This window comes from Panthera onca, chromosome A2, assembly GCF_046562875.1.
Source record: "Panthera onca isolate mPanOnc1 chromosome A2, mPanOnc1 haplotype 2, whole genome shotgun sequence".
Taxonomy (NCBI): domain Eukaryota; kingdom Metazoa; phylum Chordata; class Mammalia; order Carnivora; family Felidae; genus Panthera; species Panthera onca.
In genome coordinates this window covers 83,739,737-83,758,157 of record NC_138340.1, presented here as the reverse complement: position 1 = coordinate 83,758,157, position 18,421 = coordinate 83,739,737, and the positions used below count along the sequence as shown (strand labels likewise).

Here is an 18,421-nt window from a genome sequence, read left to right as displayed (position 1 = left end):
AGGGACAGCACAACCTCACCCAAGCTCTCCTACCTCTGCCCAGCCGTCCCTCTCATCCTCCCCCTTCATCATCCTCACTCCATCCAAAGAAGAGGGAAAGCACCGAACAGAAGGGGGAGGAAGGCAAAGTCTGCTCTTCTCACCTCTTGGCCCCCTTGCTCCTGCATCCTCATTCTCTCACCACCAACTCCCCTACCCCAGAGGAACCCCTCAGGAGCTGAGGCGACTCACCCCACTGCCATGTCCAAAAGCTTGAAAAAGAAAAGCCACTGGACTAGCAAAGTCCATGAGAGTGTCATTGGCAGGAACCCGGAGGGCCAGCTGGGCTTTGAACTGAAGGGGGGCGCCGAGAATGGACAGTTTCCCTACCTGGGGGAGGTGAAGCCCGGCAAGGTGGCCTATGAGAGCGGCAGCAAGTTGGTGTCGGAGGAGCTGCTGCTGGAAGTGAACGAGACCCCCGTGGCGGGGCTCACCATCAGGGACGTGCTGGCCGTGATCAAACACTGCAAGGACCCCCTCCGGCTCAAGTGTGTCAAACAAGGTGAGCGCAGCGGCTTGCTCGGTGCTTTGCCAGGCGGCTGGACCGCTCCAAGCGCAGGGCAGTGGAAGGGTGGGCTCGCGTGTGGAAGGGGGTGTGTGGCGCGACAGTGGGGGAGGTCGAGGGAGTACCCGGCAGAGCGAGTGAGCTTTGCGGGGGGTCCGAAAGGGGTGCTCAATGGAGGGAGGGACAGGTTTGCAGTGTGGCGTGCAACTTTGCGCAGTTATATCCTCCACTTTGGAAGGTGTTTGGCCTTGTGTGACCTCAGAGGTGCGGGCGAGCTCCCGGGGCAAATTGAATGTGCGTCAGTGGCACAGCCCGCAGTGGATGAAGAGCTTTTGGGGAAGGAAAGGAAGGAAGGACGGAAGGAAAGAAGGCACGAAAGAGGGAGGGAGGAAAGGGGAGGAAGGAACAACTTGAGGGTGCAGCGGCATCACCAGCAGGGCGGGGAGGAACATGGGGTGGCGGGGCGAGTGGAGAACTACGCCCCCCTTTTCAGGAGCCGGACGGGAGACGCCTTGGTCCTCAGCCGTCCCCTAAGGATCCCTCCTTGAACCTCTAGGTGACCAAGAAGGGAAGGGACAGATTGCTTTGGGCGCTTTGACGGGTCTTCCTTAACTTTTTCCCTGCTTCGCTCCTCTGTCCCCCTCCCCCGCCCACGGTCGTGTCATGTGGGCACCGCGCGTCACGTGCGCACTGACTAACCCCAGTGCTCACCCCGAGTTGGCCGGCGGGAGAAGGCTCGAGAATGAGGCGCGGCACTGGGAGCGGGTTCTAGCGTTGGGGGGTCGGAGGAGAGAAACGGTTACCCGAATGTTCTCTCCTCAGGGGTTGTTGCCCTTGTTGGGTGGAAGTTCCCTCTGTTTGGGCTCCTTTGGCTTCCGATTTGAGGGGTGTGTTGCTGAGGAGCTGGGTGGAAAAGCCAGCTGGTTTCAGCTCAGGCTCCCTCAGCTTCAACCTGGCTTGGATGAGCCTCACGTGAAGGCTGTGATGGGGACGTAGGGAGACTGGGATCTTAGAGAACTCTCCTTAACTCTGTTTTTGCTGAAAGGAGAACACGGTCCTAAAGGAGGGAAGAGTGAGATGAAAGTTTCTCGGAGAGAGGACCAAAGTAGCGAATCTTTGTTTTCCTCACGTGATTTGTGTACGTTCTGTAGCTCAAACGCACATCTCATGTGCTGTGTGTATGTATATATGCAAATTCGTATCAGGCTGAAGGCTTCTTGTTGATGATTTTACGTGTTCGTCCTGCCTCAGAGATGGAGTTGAGCATGCCATTGCCCGAATTTTGAACAACCCCATAATCTTACTACATGGCCGACGATCGAGAAACACTCGTAGGGAGATGTTCTTCTCTATAAAGTCAGTTTGAAAAGTAAGCAAATGAAAAAAGTCTCTGGCAAAATTTCTTAAATTTCAATTGCCATACGAGAAAACGTTTTCGTTGGGGAATCTTCTGGCTTATTACTTGAGATAGGCTAATGTAAACATTGGCTTGTAGGTCAACATAGCTCAGTACTGTGCAAAACTGAAGATTTATGAGTTAGGGAGGAAGGCAAATAGAGTATCTTGGTATTTTTCAGTATAACACACCAGACGCTCAAATACAGGGATTCCTGCTAACTTACGTGATGTCGTAATATTATCTTACAGCAGTAGTTAACAAATGTAAGGTTCTGGTTTTGAGTCCAAGAAACCCGCCACACGATTAATGAGCGCGCTTTTATTGGCAGGAGCTTGGTATTTGTAGTGGGAAGTGATGGCAAGAGTTAATGTGTTGTGAAATTGGACTAATGATAGCATCCTGATGAAGGAAATGATTGTCTTATTATGATTTGCAGTGTTGCCCACATTTAATGTTGTGTTCTTTCTGAGCCCTGTATTTTGAGTGGGACTCTGGCAAAGTGTATCTCTAGCAGTAAGAATGTATTCAAAAAAGAAAGAAAGGGAGATGATTGAGTATTATAGATATATTCCATACAATCTAATAGTAAGACTTAACTTGGAAAAGTGAGGGCATGAAAGCTATCATTAAATAATGAAAAGCTTTCAAGTAAGAAAAGGAATTTTGACTATCTTCTGATAACACCATAGGACAAAACTAAGGTAAATTTATAGAACAATTTAAAAGATGAAACATCTTTGCCTGTGTTAAGAACATGAGCTTGCTAAAAGAAGAGAGAGAAAAGGAGGAAGAGGAGGAGAAAATGAGCTTTCTAACATAACCTTTCAAAAATCTGTGGACTGGCCATATTGTGAATTCATGAGCCCCCTTCATTTGGGGTCTTTATGAAGAGGCCAACGTGACCAGATGCCAGGATTCCTATGTAAGCTAGGAACCTAGACCAGATGCCATTTCAATCTTGCAATGGAAGATTTGATCGAAGGTAGTCTCTGATCGCCCACCTTCTATATAATATTTTATTTGAATGAGTATTGCTTTTAGAACTCATGGAATATATAAATATAAAGTGATACATAAAGGGGAAAAATCTCTTTTCTTTCTTTGTTAACTGTTTGTTTCTGGGCTTCACTGGGTCATTGATGATTGATGCTGGTAATGATGTTCACAGAGCCTCCACAGGAACCTGGTTCACAACCTGAGTTATTATTGACCAAGAAAGAAAAAAAAAAAAAAGCCTCACTTAGCTTTTGTGGAAAATATAATCTTATTGTATATTCTTCTAAATATCATCATTTATATATACTATTCCCTTGTTGAAACCATTCTTTCCCTTGTCAAACAACAGATAGGTTTATTTTATTTATCATTGTAAGCAAAATGAAGATTTCAGAATGTTAGATAATGGTACCTGTGTGTCTGGAGTTTTACTATAGATTTTACTTGCCAGAAAAATATTTAGAAGCTCTTGGCTCAGTGTTCTTATTTCTGGAAAAGCAACAAACTGGCATAGCTGAAAACCTGAAACATTGTTTGTTTAGCAATTTTATTTTTAAAATGTGAATGAGTTGATTGATTTCTGAATATTCATTTAAACATTGGGTATTAAACAGAAGCTACATACATAATCAGGTAAACTAAGGCAAATTTTCCAAAGAAAAGTAGACATTTAAATAATAAGAATATTAATAAAAAGCGCACCAGATAAAATTGCATTGTTTACTCAATTTTTATTTACTTGTTTGGCTAATTTAACATTATAGTTGTCATAATTTTATTTCCTTTTTACTTTTATTTTTTATTTTAGCACTTTATTTTTAAGCATTTTTGAAAAAATTAAGTTTTTAAATTTTAATTCTAGCATAGTTATACAGTGTTATCTTAGTTTCAGGTATACAGTATAGTGACTTATCAATTCTGATAGTTGTTATAATTTTAAATTATAACTTTAAAAGAGGACAAAGTATAGGATTTTAAGATATACTAAACAAAGTAGATGTATCGTAATTTTTCTGCATTGTTTAAATGTCTTTAAAACCATTCTTAGAAGCCATTTAATTAAATTCAAGCTGCTTTTAATCCACACAGTGATGAGTCATATATGAAAAATACCATGTATTGTCACATCTAATTTGTTTTTATAAACTCTGACTTTTTAGTTTATAATAATAAACTTTCCTCACCAAAGCATTTAATTCTAAATTAGCAGATCTGTTCCATGATCTCATTAGTGCAGTAGACCCAGTTGAAGGAAGTTTCTTGGAGTGATTTTGAGATCTTTGCTGAAGTGCGAAAGGTTTTTCTTTCTTTCTCTCTTTTTTTAAAGTTTGCCACTAAAGTTCACAGCAGCCAGTTACATAGACCATTGTGTCCTACATTCCTTGCACTATGGCTGCCACTGCGTCTAATCCCACATGGAGACCTACATAGCCTGGACTTATTTTCCCATTTAGGATCTTACAATGGAAAATAAAAGGCAAAAAGTTTTCTAATTCTTCCCATGTGGAAGAAGGGCCAAATAAGGCCTTTGAAATTCAGTTCTAGAGATGTACATTGCTCTCCCTCCTATTGCTTCTTTCAAAGCCTTCTTCAAAGGAAAATAGATCCACATTTATTAGGAGTTATGCTTTCTTCTTGACTGACTTCAGGCTAGTATCAGTTAAACCTCTGTGCTACTTTTTATTTGGAAAGGTAAAAGCAAATCATGTCAAATTTTCTCCAATAAAGATGGACTTTCCTTCATAAAAATTTAAGGTATGTGAATTTTATTGACCAATAAACAATCAAACTGTTAGAACAATTTGATCAGTTAATTATTTTAGAATAAATTATCTTTAATGTTTTGGAACCAGGTTAATGAGACAATTATCTTTGGTCATAATTTATGGATGACGACTACTGTAGTTTTTGGTATATGTACATAATTTAAATGGTATGACCTTGAATGTTAAATATGACAGTTTGCTTTTTTATGTGTGTGTTTTGAATGAGACTCATCTCAGGATGAAATCACAGCTGAAGTATTTAAGTGCCACCATCTCAGCTCTTAACATTTATACTGTGTGATCTCTTGGCATATTTATTATGCTCACTTTCCTTTTTAGTTTCTTGAAACTCACACATTCACTTTCATAATTAGCAAAAAGTTTTCACATTTGACAACTCTGACTGCTTATAGTTTAAAACATTGGCTTTCAAATGCATAGCAGACCCTGGTTGAATCATTTCCTTCAAGAGGTAAGATAGAGTAGTAGTTCTTTAACAGTCTTCCAAGAAGACTGCTTGATTTTGAATCTTGAGCATGCCACTTAGTATGGGCAGTATAAACAAGTTATCTAGCCTGGTGTAGTAATAGTACTTTGAGAATATTAAATAAGTTATGTATTTAAAATAAGGTAGTATCTGGCAGATAATGAGCGTTATATAAGTGTTACTCCACACAAATGTTATTCCAGACATATGGTCATTTTGAGCTAGTGACATATGAAATGTTGTTAACTTTCAGGATATTTCATTCTAATTGAAGACTAACTGAAATATATGAAATGATTGACTTATTGATAGTATGAGTAATTTGCAAGTAGTATTCTTGAGGTTTTTTTGTATAGTAATCATTTTCTTTGTAAAGCATTAATGTGAAGAGTATACTATTAACTGGAATGGAACATATTTTTACCTTTTAAAAATAATTCCAACTGATGCTGCCTTTATGTGTGCAGATCACTGTTTAATTATTTGCATATTTTAGCCATTGTTTGTTTTCACTGAGTAGTTTATTCCTTTGTACCCATATCTTTTACGCATTTGGTGAATGTATTGAATCATTTACTCTAGGCTTGGCAGGCATTGAAATCCTATTAGAATTCACTAATTTAAATTTAGGAATTTATTTATCCTTTTTACATGGGACTATTTTAGATACAAGTACATGTTTTAAGAATGAACTTTGACTTCTCAGCTAGAAATCAAGTATCTCATAAAGAGCAATCACAAACAGATTTAATTCATAAGTGTTCACAGTCCACTATGTATAATAAAAATGCATAAAATACAGCAAGGAACTTACTTTGCACTTGTGAGAATGTCAGCAATTCAATATAAATACTTCTCTGAATTAATACTTATTATATAGAACAATCAACAATATAGCTACCATCAGCTCTCCAATGATTTTAGGATTTTAGTTGAATTAACCCTATCTTTGAATTCAACAGAAACCTGTAACTTGAAGCTCCAGTGTTTAATATTAATTTTTAAAAATATCTCTTACCTGTACTAGCTATTTACATGACAAGAAATATGGAAAAGGGTCTTACAAATTTCTTAGTGTTGTGACCTTTTAAAAATGTTTTATTTAATTTCATTCCCAGCTTTCTTTCTTCTATCTCCAGTATGGACTGATGTGTTATTTCCTTTAATGAAAGGAAATTTTAATTAATATTATATAGATAATTTAATAACAAGCTCATGATTACTGAATTCAATTAGTGAAAGATACACATCTGCTAAAAAGTGTTGTAAAATGCTCATATCATCCTAGAGAAATAATAATTCCATTATTCTAATATTCCACTAATTATTGGAATATTCCACTAATTATTGCACTCATTGACACATTATCAACTCTTAAAAAAATTCTGTTTGGAGATTAATTTTTTAAAAACTTAAAAAAATTGTATTAAGTGTAGTATATAACATTGACTGATTTGGATACTTCAGAAGAAATAGAAAAAGGTTTCTTATTTGACAACTGGCTGAATATTCACTTAAATGCATCCCATGTCTTAATTTTCAAAGATCCAGTAGGCTAATGAGTAGATATTTTAAATAAATGGTTGGATTTGTTTCAAAATTTGTGATTATTTGGCTTGCTCTACCTTGAAATACATTTGTTCTTGTAATTGTTATATGAATCCATGTGAAGTTTTATGTCATTTTCAGTTATTTTGGCCCACTTAAAAAAATCAGTGTCAAAACCATGGAAGTCGTTATATATCCAGTAATAGGCCAAATCAAATATGTAACAGAAGAAAATATAAACATTTATAGTTTCAAATAAAAGAAATTCTATAGATACTTATTTTTCTAATGACAAATTTGTAGATTTTTTTGACCCTCTTAAACTGCGTTTAGAGAAATTTGTACATGTGAAATCAGATTTTTCTGTAAATAATCATAATTTTATTAAGTGACCATGAAACGAAGCAGGAAGAAGCATACTTGTTTAATGTCAAAAAAGTATATTTTATTTATCTATTTTTCAAATTACATTTTGTTTGAAGAAATTTCTTAAAACATGAGTTTCCCAAATGTAATGTTGAATTATTTTTGTTGCCATGGGTATGAGTAGCATAAAAAAACGGTTTGCTCTTTACATTGTCACTTAATAGATCATAGAGTTTGAGTAAAAATGTTAAGTGCAAAATACATATAATTTTTAACATTTATTTTTATTTTACAAGTGAGCATTGTTGCTTATCCTAGTATTTCGTATTGCTGTGCACAGGAAGGTTTATACTTAGCTAGAATCTATATGAATACAAGGATAACAAATGTTGTAGAAACCCACAGATTATCTAGCAACATAACCTGAACTTGTCAAAATCTGATGGGCTGGGTTGCAAGCATGAGCAAATTTCAGAGATATGTAATGTCCAGTGTTACATCTGTGAAGCGTTCTGATCAGTCTGTGGTTGACCCCTTTCTTTGCAGTCTGTGCTGTAAGGATGTTAAAGACAAAATTTCTTTAAATAGTAGCTAGCTTTTAGGCTTTTTAAAGGGTCACTAAAACCTCCCAGAAGTCTTGGCTTATTTCCAAAAGCACCTTGAACATGAATAACTGTAATCTCACTTTTCTAGAAAATCAGGTACTTGGAGGGTGGCCATTTTGTTGGTGTTAGGACTGGGGTCTAAATAGAAGTTGACCTCCCCCTCCCCCGGCCAGAAGTGCAAGAATGTTATCAATATGCTCTTATCTCTTTGCAATTAAAGTAATAAAACCTTCCTTTGTATTTCTTCTGAAAGGTCTATAGCTGAATCTCCTTTTCCTTTTTGGTTGAAAGTGCCTATGCTTTTCTTCCCTTCAGTGTGAAAGATCACTCTAGTGAACAACAGATTTACTTTTCTTCTTTGTGTACATGGATGTCACACACACATACACACACACACACGCATGTGGGTGGGCACACACATTTTTCAAACACTAAAGTTTAATGCCAGTTTTTAAATCCATAGTCCCAGAAAGATATGTGCATGTGAGGATATAGTCTTACTTTAGAGAAAGAGTTACATGAAATTTTTCCATGTGTGACAAATCTAGCTGAACAGTTTGCATAGTCACCTATTAATTTTCAACTGTGAGTGGGATTTTTTCATGTTGATTTTTTTTTGAGAGTGGGGGAAGGGGCAGAGAGGGAGACAGAGGATCTGAAGTGGTCCGGTGCTACCAGCAGAGAGCCTGATGTGGGGCTAGAACTCATGAACCGTGAGATCATGACCCGAAGTCAGACACTTAACCTGCTGAGCCACCCAGACACCCCTGTGAGTGGTATTTTTTAACCCCTATTAGCTCTGATAGTGGGATACCATAAAGACATAATGAAATCAAGTACCCAGATGATTTATACATTTCACATATATTCTTAAGAAGTGATAATGAGAAGTCAGGCTTTAATAGTTTGGAATTTGATAATTTTTATTTGCATGGCCAAGTGGCTGATGGACTACATAATGCCTGGGATAATGCCCTAATGATAAGGTAACAAAAGATGGGTCAGGGACAAGAGGCATGCTTGGTCATCATCATGATAACATATTTACAGTGTTTTAATTTTCATTGGTTTAGATGTCTCAGAGAAAGGTAAGAGCACCTGATCAAACTTGCTACGGATAAAAGGTGTATTACAATTCTAAAGCAGTAATCATTTAAAAATAGGTTAAATGATGCCTAACTTACAAATGTTTAGCTAAAATACAGGTAATAGTATTGCCTTAAATTAAAGATGTCAAGAAACCCAAGTTTAATTAGCCTGAATCCTAAGAGATTTTGTTATGAAATGGAGAATAGAATATTTTGAATTACATTAATGTGTTAAATTCAAAGCCATTTTCTTTATGTCAAATTAATTCACTATGGAGTGATACTGTATATGGATCTATAAAGTGCACATATACTATGAAGTCTAAGAAAAACTATGTAAAATTAATGATATTGTTGATAGCTCAAACAATATGCTAAACTACTACTAAGAATCAAGAAAATGCTTTTTTAAAAATAATTGGGAAGTCTTCATTGCATAGTGTGAAAAGCATCACGATGACTCTTCTAGCATTGACTAAGGAGATGCTTTGCTTCAGTTGAATATGTTTTCAGACAGACTTTAGAAGACCACAGAGTTATTAAGGAGACATTGTTGATTCTCTACTGGAATGCATTTCTTCTCTTCTTGCCTCCATCCTTACTAACAGAATGACAGTTTTGTTCAAGTATCCACATGTTGATGTGCTGCTATGCCATGTGTTTCATATTAGCGTGGCCTCATCCCAAGGGGATGAACTTAGACTAGTGTAAACCAAGCATGGTAATTTCATCTCTTTGCCAATGATTGTTTTAGGAAATGGCTTATAACCCAGTTCTAAGTAGTGAAAAGTAAGGTGAATCCCCCTGGGGACTTTCTGAGAAATTTTTTAGTTTTTAAAATAAGATTCAGGACAGAGCTATTCACATTTCTGTCTGTGAAAGTTGCTGCATGTGGAGGTGATGCCTGGAGCAACTATAGTCATCTTGTGTTCATGAGGAGAGCTACCCAAAAGGTGGAGATTGGTAGAATGGAGTGAGAAAAAGCTACTAGCTCCTTGGTGAACTGCTAAAATAATGAACCCAGAACCAGCCCAATCTCAGTGTTCTTGTTACTGAAGTAATAGGCATTTTAAGATTTTTATTTTATTTTATTTTATTTTATTTTATTTTATTTTATTTTATTTTATTTTATTTATTATTTTATTTATTAATAGATATTTTAAGGTATTTAAGATATTAAAAGATATTTTAAACCATTAGGTTTAGTTGGGTTTAGTTAGGTAGGTTGGGTTTTCTGTTATTTTGCAACCAAAATCTTCTAATTGATACGACTCTAAAATGTTATAAAAATAGATATTGCATTCCTATTTTATTGTTTTGGGAGCAATGGTGAAGATCTTCTTTTTGAAAAGATAAATCTATTTGAAGAATAAACCAAGGTGTATTTTCCTGTTAGATAAGTTCAAATTCTAGGTATGTCTCCGTTACCTCATTTAGTTTGCTCTGGTTGGACTTCTGTTTAAATTCCAGAAAATTTTAACTGTTGTGAAGTAAAATATGTAGGAACACAAGTTCATTTTAACATTACCCAAAATAGAACATAATCAAGAAAGCAAATCAGCTACAAAAATATACCCACAATGCATGCCAAAACCAACTTGAAATATTTTTTTTGAATTATAAAATATTTACAAATGTCTGTGCCATTGATCCAGGAGTGTATATAATTATAAACTGACTCATCAAAAATGTTCCAACGTCCATTTTTCCAGGACTAGAATTCATTTACTTATTATTTAACAAACATTTATTGGTAACCTATTCTCTAGTAACACTGAAATAGAAACTGGTAGTAAAAAGATGAATAACCATTAAGACATCATCCATACCCTCAAGTAGTTGCATCCTGTTGTATATCTGTGTGATCTGAGTTAAAAATTATTGAGAATATCTTTTCATCTTTTAAATATACCTTCCATGATGTAAACAGAATAAAAAATAAGAAAAGAAAACATTTTGTGGAAGAAATAATGGTTAGGCGTTCTTAGTATTCGACATCATGGATTTCAGTTCAAGTAGTTACATAAACTCTATGTGTATATTTTTAATGATATGTTCTGGGCACTGTGCTAGATAATGACCATAGAAAGGTGTGTAAATCTTTTTTTTTTTTAATTTGTATTTTCATTGTAAAAACATATTTTAGAGAGAAAGTGTGAGGATGGAGAGGGGCAAAAGGAGAGAGAGAATCCCAAGCAGGCCCCTTGTGCAGCATAGAGTCTCACGTGGGTGATGTGGGTCAGGCATCCCAAAGGGTGTGTAAATCTTGATTCCACTTTAGGAATTTCACAGTGTAGTATAATAGTCAAGAGCATGGAGATTTAGTGACCAACAGTTGTGGATGCCAGTCACAGCTCTGCCCCATACTAGACATAAATTGAACAAATTGTTTTATTTTTTTTTAAGTTCTTAGTTTATTAATTCTCACATGAAAAATGTGCACAGTCACCACAGATAGTCACTGCAGAATCTTTTCTTTACTCCTTCTTTCTGCCAGCATGAGCATTGGCTTTTGTAATCCCCCTGACTTTCTTCATTCTGTTCTTTTGTTCCTTTTGCTTTTTTCTTGACATCTTTGTCTTCTCATACAGGCCATGTCTGGCAAGTCTATGTTTGGGTTTGTTTTTCTTTGTATAATCCAAGGAATCATAAATCATGCCAAAGGCAGTTGTCTTGCCACAACCAAAATGAGTTCTGAATCCAAATACAAAGATGACATTGGGTATAGTCTTGTACATTTTGGCTAGTTTATACAGAATTTCTATCTTAGGTACTGTGTTGCCTTTCTGGGATAAAGAATATCAATGACCATCTATCTGTTTCTGTTGAAATAATCAGTTGGTCATGAACTTCCTGGTCCTGATAGTTACTATGTCATTCATGATGGTGGCCAAGCTTCAAGCAGTCAGGGAACAAACAAATTGTTTTACATTTTTATAAATCAGCGCCATCCATTGTAAAATAGGTATCATTACAGAACCCACTTCATAAAGATGCTATGAAGAATAAATGTTATAATGCCTTTATAATATGCATAGCCCAGGGCCTGGAGTGTGGTACAGACTCAAAACTATATACAATAGTACGTAAAGTATATCAGGCAAGGAAGATAGGAAAACACTTCTTGAGAAAAAGCAAGGAGGCATTGATATTAAAAGTTTCAAGGAAGGTGATAAAGAGGTTCTAAGCACCAAAGTCTGGAGTTTAATATAGATATTAGAAATAAGTGACTTTGGGGGATTAGATGTGGGCCAAACCATCATATAGAACTGAATGTTGAGCCACTGAGTATTATTATTATTATTATTATTATTATTATTAATAGCAAACATTTGTGCAGTGCTTACTGTATGTCAGGCAGATAAACACTTTAGATAAATGTTAATTAATCCTCATATTATTCTACAAGGTAGCTACTGCCATTAAGCCCATTTGCAGATAAGAAAACTGGAGCCTGGAGTGATTAAAAAACTCATACAAGGACACATAATAATTAGCAGAGCCAGGATTCAAACCTAGTCAATACTCTTAACCGCTATGGCTCATTTGCTTCTCTATGTTTGAAAGGTTTTAAGAACAGGATTGAGAAGATCATATTTGTCCATTGTTTTCCCTGTGAGGAGAAATGTAGGCAACATTTCATGGAGCACATGCAGTCAGTCAAAAGACCCAATTAAAGGAGGTTGAAGATACAGGCAGAAAGACAATTTACGAGGCTACAGACTTACCCAGAAGAGAGGTTTTGAGGTCTTGAACCATAACAATGAGGGTAGGAGTGGGAAAGAAGGGAACTGATTCAAGAAATATATATAGATGGTAAAATTGTCAGTGTATCTGATTGGATAGGGATAAAGAAAGAGGTTATCTTGGTTGATTTTCTAGTTTCTGTTAACTGGTGTCAATCATTACAGAGACTAGAGGCAGGGAGTAAATGTGGATAGAAGGTAATTCCATTTGGGATCTATTTAATATGAGGTACCTGGAACAAATAGGCATCTGACTATTACAGCCTTAAATTTGGAAGAGTGGTTGGGATTGAATGTGTAGATTAGGGAGCATGAGATCATCTGACAAAAGAATGTAAAGGCAAAAAGACAAAAAAAAAATACTGTGGCATCTATGGTTTAGAAGTCAGGGGATCCCAGGAAAGAACCTAAGACTGTTATCAGACTGTCTTAATGTTGAGTGAATGGGCAGCACTGGTAGACACAGCAGAAATGGTTAAAGATGATGTCTGTAATGGTTCTATTGTATTTGGCAAAAATGGAGGTCACGTTTGTTTAGTGTCATTTCCATGGAGTGGAAGAAGCAGGAGAACCAGATGTCATAGTGTTGAAGAGTGAACAGGAGGTAAGAAAATAGAAATAGCATGTGCATCCTGCTCCTTCAAGAAGTGTACATATAGTAAAAGGTGATAGGCAGTTGCTCTGTAGGGGATGCATGGTTAAGATGGGTAGGGGTGGGGCATCTGGGTGGCTCAGTTGGTTTACTGGATTTTGGTTTAGGTCATGATCTCAGAATCATGGGATCGAGCCCCACGTCAGACTGTGCTGAGCATGGAGCTTGCTTAAGATTGTTTCTCTCTCCCTCTGCCCCTCTCCCCAACTCACACTCTCTCTCAAAAAAAAAAACAAACAAACAAAACCAGAGGGGGTAGTGTTGTACATGTTTGTGTTATGATCGAATTTCTGTGTTTGTCACATAAATATATTTTATTCCATTATAAAAATCTTCTAGCAAATTAAGATCCTTTAACTTATGAATTGAGTAAATAATTATTCATTATATTTTTGTTTTGTGTCATGCTAAAGCTAGGTTCTGGCATTAAAATAATAAGGGTCCAGGGGTGCCTGGGTGGTTCAGTCAGTTAAGGCTCTGACCCTTGTTTTCAGCTCAGGTCATGATCTCACAGTTAGTGAGTTAGAGCCTTGCATCAGGCTCTGTGCTGGCAGTGAGGAGCTTGGTTGGGATTCTCTCTCTCTCTCTCTCTCTCTCTCTCTCTCTCTCTCTCCCTCTCCCTCTCCCTGTCTCTGATCCTTCCCTTCTCATGATTTCTCTCTTTCAAAATGAATAAACATTAAAAAATAAAATAAATACAATAATAAGGGTCAGACCCTACCATCCAAGAATACAGAACAGGAGAGGCAGTTATGTACAAACCCAGCCTTAAAACACTGAGTTTTAATGGAATGATACAGAAATAAACAAATTGCTTTTAGAGTATTAGAAGGGAAAAGAAGAAGCAGGGCAGTAGCGTATAAAGAGGGTGGATCCTGGAGTAAGAGGACTGAATTGGATTCCAGTCCCAAGTTCATTGCTTTCACTTCCTTATGGGAGGGTTGGGGGTAACTTTCCTTCAGATTCAGTCATATGTTACATTAGGGTGGTTAGAATTAAAGAAGATAATGCATGAAAATATTTTATAAAACTGTTAGCACAGTTCAGTTGGAAGTGTTACTGCCTAGAGATGGAAGATGGCTGGGCGTGGGCGTGCTTCACAGCATAAAAGATCTTTGACATTGGCCCTAAAGTGTGAGTGTGATTTCAGGAGGGGAGGTGCAGAAAGCAGAAGGAAGAGCATGGCCAAAGGTCAGAGAGGATAAAAGTGACCCTCCAGTGCAGAGAACAAAATACAGGTCATTGAGGCCAAAGAAAGGGGGACCTGAGTGCCCCTAGTGGCAACTAAAATTTTTTCCAGAAAGGAAACTTGGAATCCTATCAGGAAAGGCCTCAAACCTAAACTTAAAGAGTTTGGACATTGTTCTTTAGGTGAGTAAAGCCACTGAAAGGTGTCTGAAAAATGGAGAAGCATAATGTGGTTGTGGTTGTTGTTGTTGTTGTTGTTTTCAGGGGCAGGGCAAGGGGGAAATTTGGCTTGAGGTATGTATTGGGTGGAGAAGAAACAGAACAAGGCCTAAGGTCTGGTATCAGTAGTTGGAATGGAGGGACATGAACTTGAGACATATTTTAAAGGCAGTTGAATCAGAATTTATTTCCAATTGAATGGGAGATAGTGGTAAAGGGGAGACAATAGTCAAAGATAATTCTGAGCTTTCTGACTTGGGATAGCTTTGTGGAGTAGATGAAGATGCCATTAGCTACAGAGATTAAAATTTAAACTACAAGGGAAATGGCTTCAGGCTGTTCTAGAAATTAAAAATTGCTCTCTTTGACAAATGCAGAAGCAGCACCATGCTACTATCAGTGCATTTTGGCTCTTAGTGAAGAAGTAATGTGATTATATTCATGAGGTATGAATCATTGATATTTTACTTAAAACAATTTAGACTAGTCATTGGAGTTAGAGATAGTGAGTTAACAAAACTAAGTTATAAAATGGCCTATTTTTAAATTTTTACTAGATTTTATTTTGCTTATTTTATTTAATTTTGCTCCAGTTGATATTATGTAAAGAATAGAGTGAGTGGAGAAAAATGAATACCTGAGAATATAATGTGTTTGGGGTGCCTGGCAGGCAGATGATGGCATGTTTATGACATTAGGGTTGTTGGTCACGTATCTCTAGAGCTCACAGAATTGTTAGAATTGCAGATTGGAGAATTGAGTGGCATTGTTTCTACTTGGTAGTAGTAGCTTCTCAAGGAGCTTTGGTGCTCTTAGAAGAGCGCTGGGTGAGAAGGGACCAAGAATAGGAATTTGAGGAATGCCTGTATTTCATAGGCCTGCACATGGCATCTTCTTTACTTAGTATTTCTACCTTAGGATGGGGGGGAGGAGGGACATAAATCTTAATTTGTTTTAACACTTATTTATTTTTTTAGAGACAGAGAGGGATAGAGTGTGAGTGGGAAAGGGACAGACAGAGAGGGACACACAGAATCTGAAGTAGGCTCCAGGCTCCCAGCTGTCGGCAGCACAGAGCCTGACGTGGGGATCGAACTCACGAAGTGTGAGATCATGACCTGAGCAGAAGTCGGACTCTCAACCGACTGAGCCACCCACGCGCCCCCATAGATCTTTAACAATGTACAAACCAATCCTCTTAAATTGGGTTCTTCATAGTATGAATCACATTGAAGATAATTATCATATACAGATTTTTAATGTTAATGTATCACTGTTAAGCACTACAGATAATGTTTCTATTTTATTAGCAAACCAGATGCAAACAATAATAGTGAGAACTCTGTCTTCAACAGTGCTGCCTTTATGTACTGTATATTTTTAGTCTCAATTCAAAGGTCACAGAAACTAAACAATGCCTCACTTTTTAAAATCTGTGAGGTGCTATTTTGAGACCAAGCTCTTTGACCATTGCTGTGGTATTATAGACTATATTTGGAGTAGACCCTGAAAATGCAAATTCTTCTCTAAATTATACTAGAGATTCTTTATTGAAACTATGTTTGAAATTAATAACCTTCCTCTGCCATGTGAAATTATTCAAATATTTGCTATGGTAATGGTTGGGATATGTAACTTTTTGAACACTCAAATTTTTATCTTCTTTCTTATAGGTAGCTTCTCTAGTTAAAGATACTAGAAATTACACATAAAATATTTTGAACTTTGTATAATTGTATAACTGTGTAACTGTTATATAATTTTGTTAATTAAAAGAATGACATATATATCCTAACATCTCAACGTTCATTTATTTGTCCAGAGTTGGTATGTGAAAATTAGATCCATATTTTTGTAATTCTTAATATCACAACAAAATGTGATTTTTGTAATGGTTTTCCAATAAAGTTGTGAAATATGTTACTTGAACTAGATGCACAATTCATCAAAGGTAGGTATAGCATTTAATTCATATTTATTTCCTTAGTACCTGGACTGATGCCTGAAAATATGCAGAATGTTTTGGAAACATTTGTTGAATGAATGAATGAATGAATGAATGATAAAGGTCCTCCTTCCCTGTAATACTTGATTTATTTGAAACACATTGTATTAGTCAGAGTTCCCAGGAGAAACAGAACCAACAGGATATATTTACACACACACACACACACACACACACACACACACACACACATATAGAGAGAGAGAGTATGAGAGAGAGAGAGAGACTTAGAGAGAGGTAGATTGATTGATTATAAGGAATTGGCTCATGTGATTATGAAAACTGACAATTCCCAGTATATCCACAGTAAGTCAGCTAACTGATGACCCAGGAGAGCTGATGGTATAGTTCTAGTCTGAAGGCCAGCAGGCCTGAGAGTCAAGAGGAGCCAGTGTTTCAGTTTGAATCCAAAGGCAGGGAAAAACTGGTGTCTCATTTCAAAGGCAGTTCAGGCGGGAGGCATTCTCCCTTACTTGGGAGAGGGTCAGCTTTTTGCTCTATTCAAGCCTTCACCTGATTGGACGAGGCCCACCTGCATTAGGGAGGGTGATATTCTTTGCTCATCCTAACTATTTGAATGTTAATCTCTTCCAAAAATACCCTCACAGATACAGCTAAAATAATATTTGACCAAACATCTAGGCACCCGGTGGACCAGTCAAGTTGACACATAAATTTAACTATCACACACATTAGGAACCTCTATCCATAATTAACAGACATTGTAAGTACAGCCATTTTAGCCTACAGTTATATCCTTGAAAAATATTTTAAATCATTTTAAATAATTTCTTTTTAAATATACTTACAGCACTCTTTATTATGTTGTGGTAGATTTTTGGCTGTGTGATCACTACCTACCTCATCCATTAGGAGACTCATTTCACTTAAAGTGTTATTTTTCCCCAAAATATGCCCTGTTTTGTTCTGAAATACATTCTTATAATTAATCTAAATTACAAAATGTTCCTAGTTTATTGAGTAACATTTTTATTCTTACACTGAAACGGTTGTGAAAGGAATCTGTTTTTGTTTAATTTAAAAGTTATATATTAAATAGTTTGGCAGTGTGCAACCTATGCTTGCTTGATTCAAAATAGTATGAGCCCTGTAGAAAGTCAGGTTGCTGAGTCCATTGTCCATCAACATCTAAGAGAGTTTAGCTGCTAATGACTGACATTGCCATAGACCTCCAGTATCAAAAGACAGCTTAGAAGTTTAGTTAGAGTAAGAGATTTTCTTTGTTGGGAGAATTAAATTGACTCTTTTGCTCGAGAGGGGAGGTTTTCATCTAAGATGAGAATTGTTTCAGGCTGTTTTAGGAGAGAAAATTGCTCTATTTGAGAACTAAGGGAAATGTAAAGGTGGTAGATTAAGTAGTTCATAGTAAATTAGTCATAAATGGCATTCATGTGCCATCCACTTCAAAATATCTTTAAATGGGGTGATCAGAAATAAGAGCTCAGGGCGCTTGGGTGGCTCAGTCGGTTAAGTGTCTGACTTTGGCCAGGTCAAGATCTTTCAGTTCTTGAGTTTGAGCCCCACCTTGGGCTCTCTGCCATCAGCTTGGAGCTGTCTTTGGATCCTGTCTTCCTCTTTCACTGCCCCCCACACCAACCCCATGTACATGTGCTCAAAAATAAACATAAAAAAAGAAGAGCTCATTCAGTCAAGGAAAATCACAGTACACATTTTTGTACTAAGAATATTTATTTTTTCCTTTTCTTTGTTGCATTTGATATCTTGATGTATTTGGTTGATGGGTGAGTCAACTAATTTTCTTATTTTTTAAAGTTAAGTATTTCTGTGGCA

The 18,421-nt window shown here is 36.9% G+C and overlaps 1 protein-coding gene and 1 pseudogene across 5 annotated transcripts in view; one reads left to right on the top strand and one right to left on the bottom strand.

Moving 5' to 3' along the window:
• Positions 1-234: 234 nt before the first annotated feature.
• Positions 235-18,421, top strand: part of MAGI2 (membrane associated guanylate kinase, WW and PDZ domain containing 2) — a 1,340,829-nt gene continuing 1,322,642 nt past the window's right edge. For all 5 annotated transcript variants that reach the window (XM_078442525.2, XM_078442526.2, XM_078442524.2 and 2 more), the window contains exon 1: positions 235-541. In XM_078442525.2, coding sequence (XP_078298651.1) covers positions 241-541 — 301 coding nt within the window. In that variant the 5' untranslated portion in view covers positions 235-240. The remainder of the gene's footprint in view (positions 542-18,421) is intronic.
• LOC132679116 (small ribosomal subunit protein eS24 pseudogene) lies at positions 11,277-11,681 on the bottom strand (annotated as a pseudogene).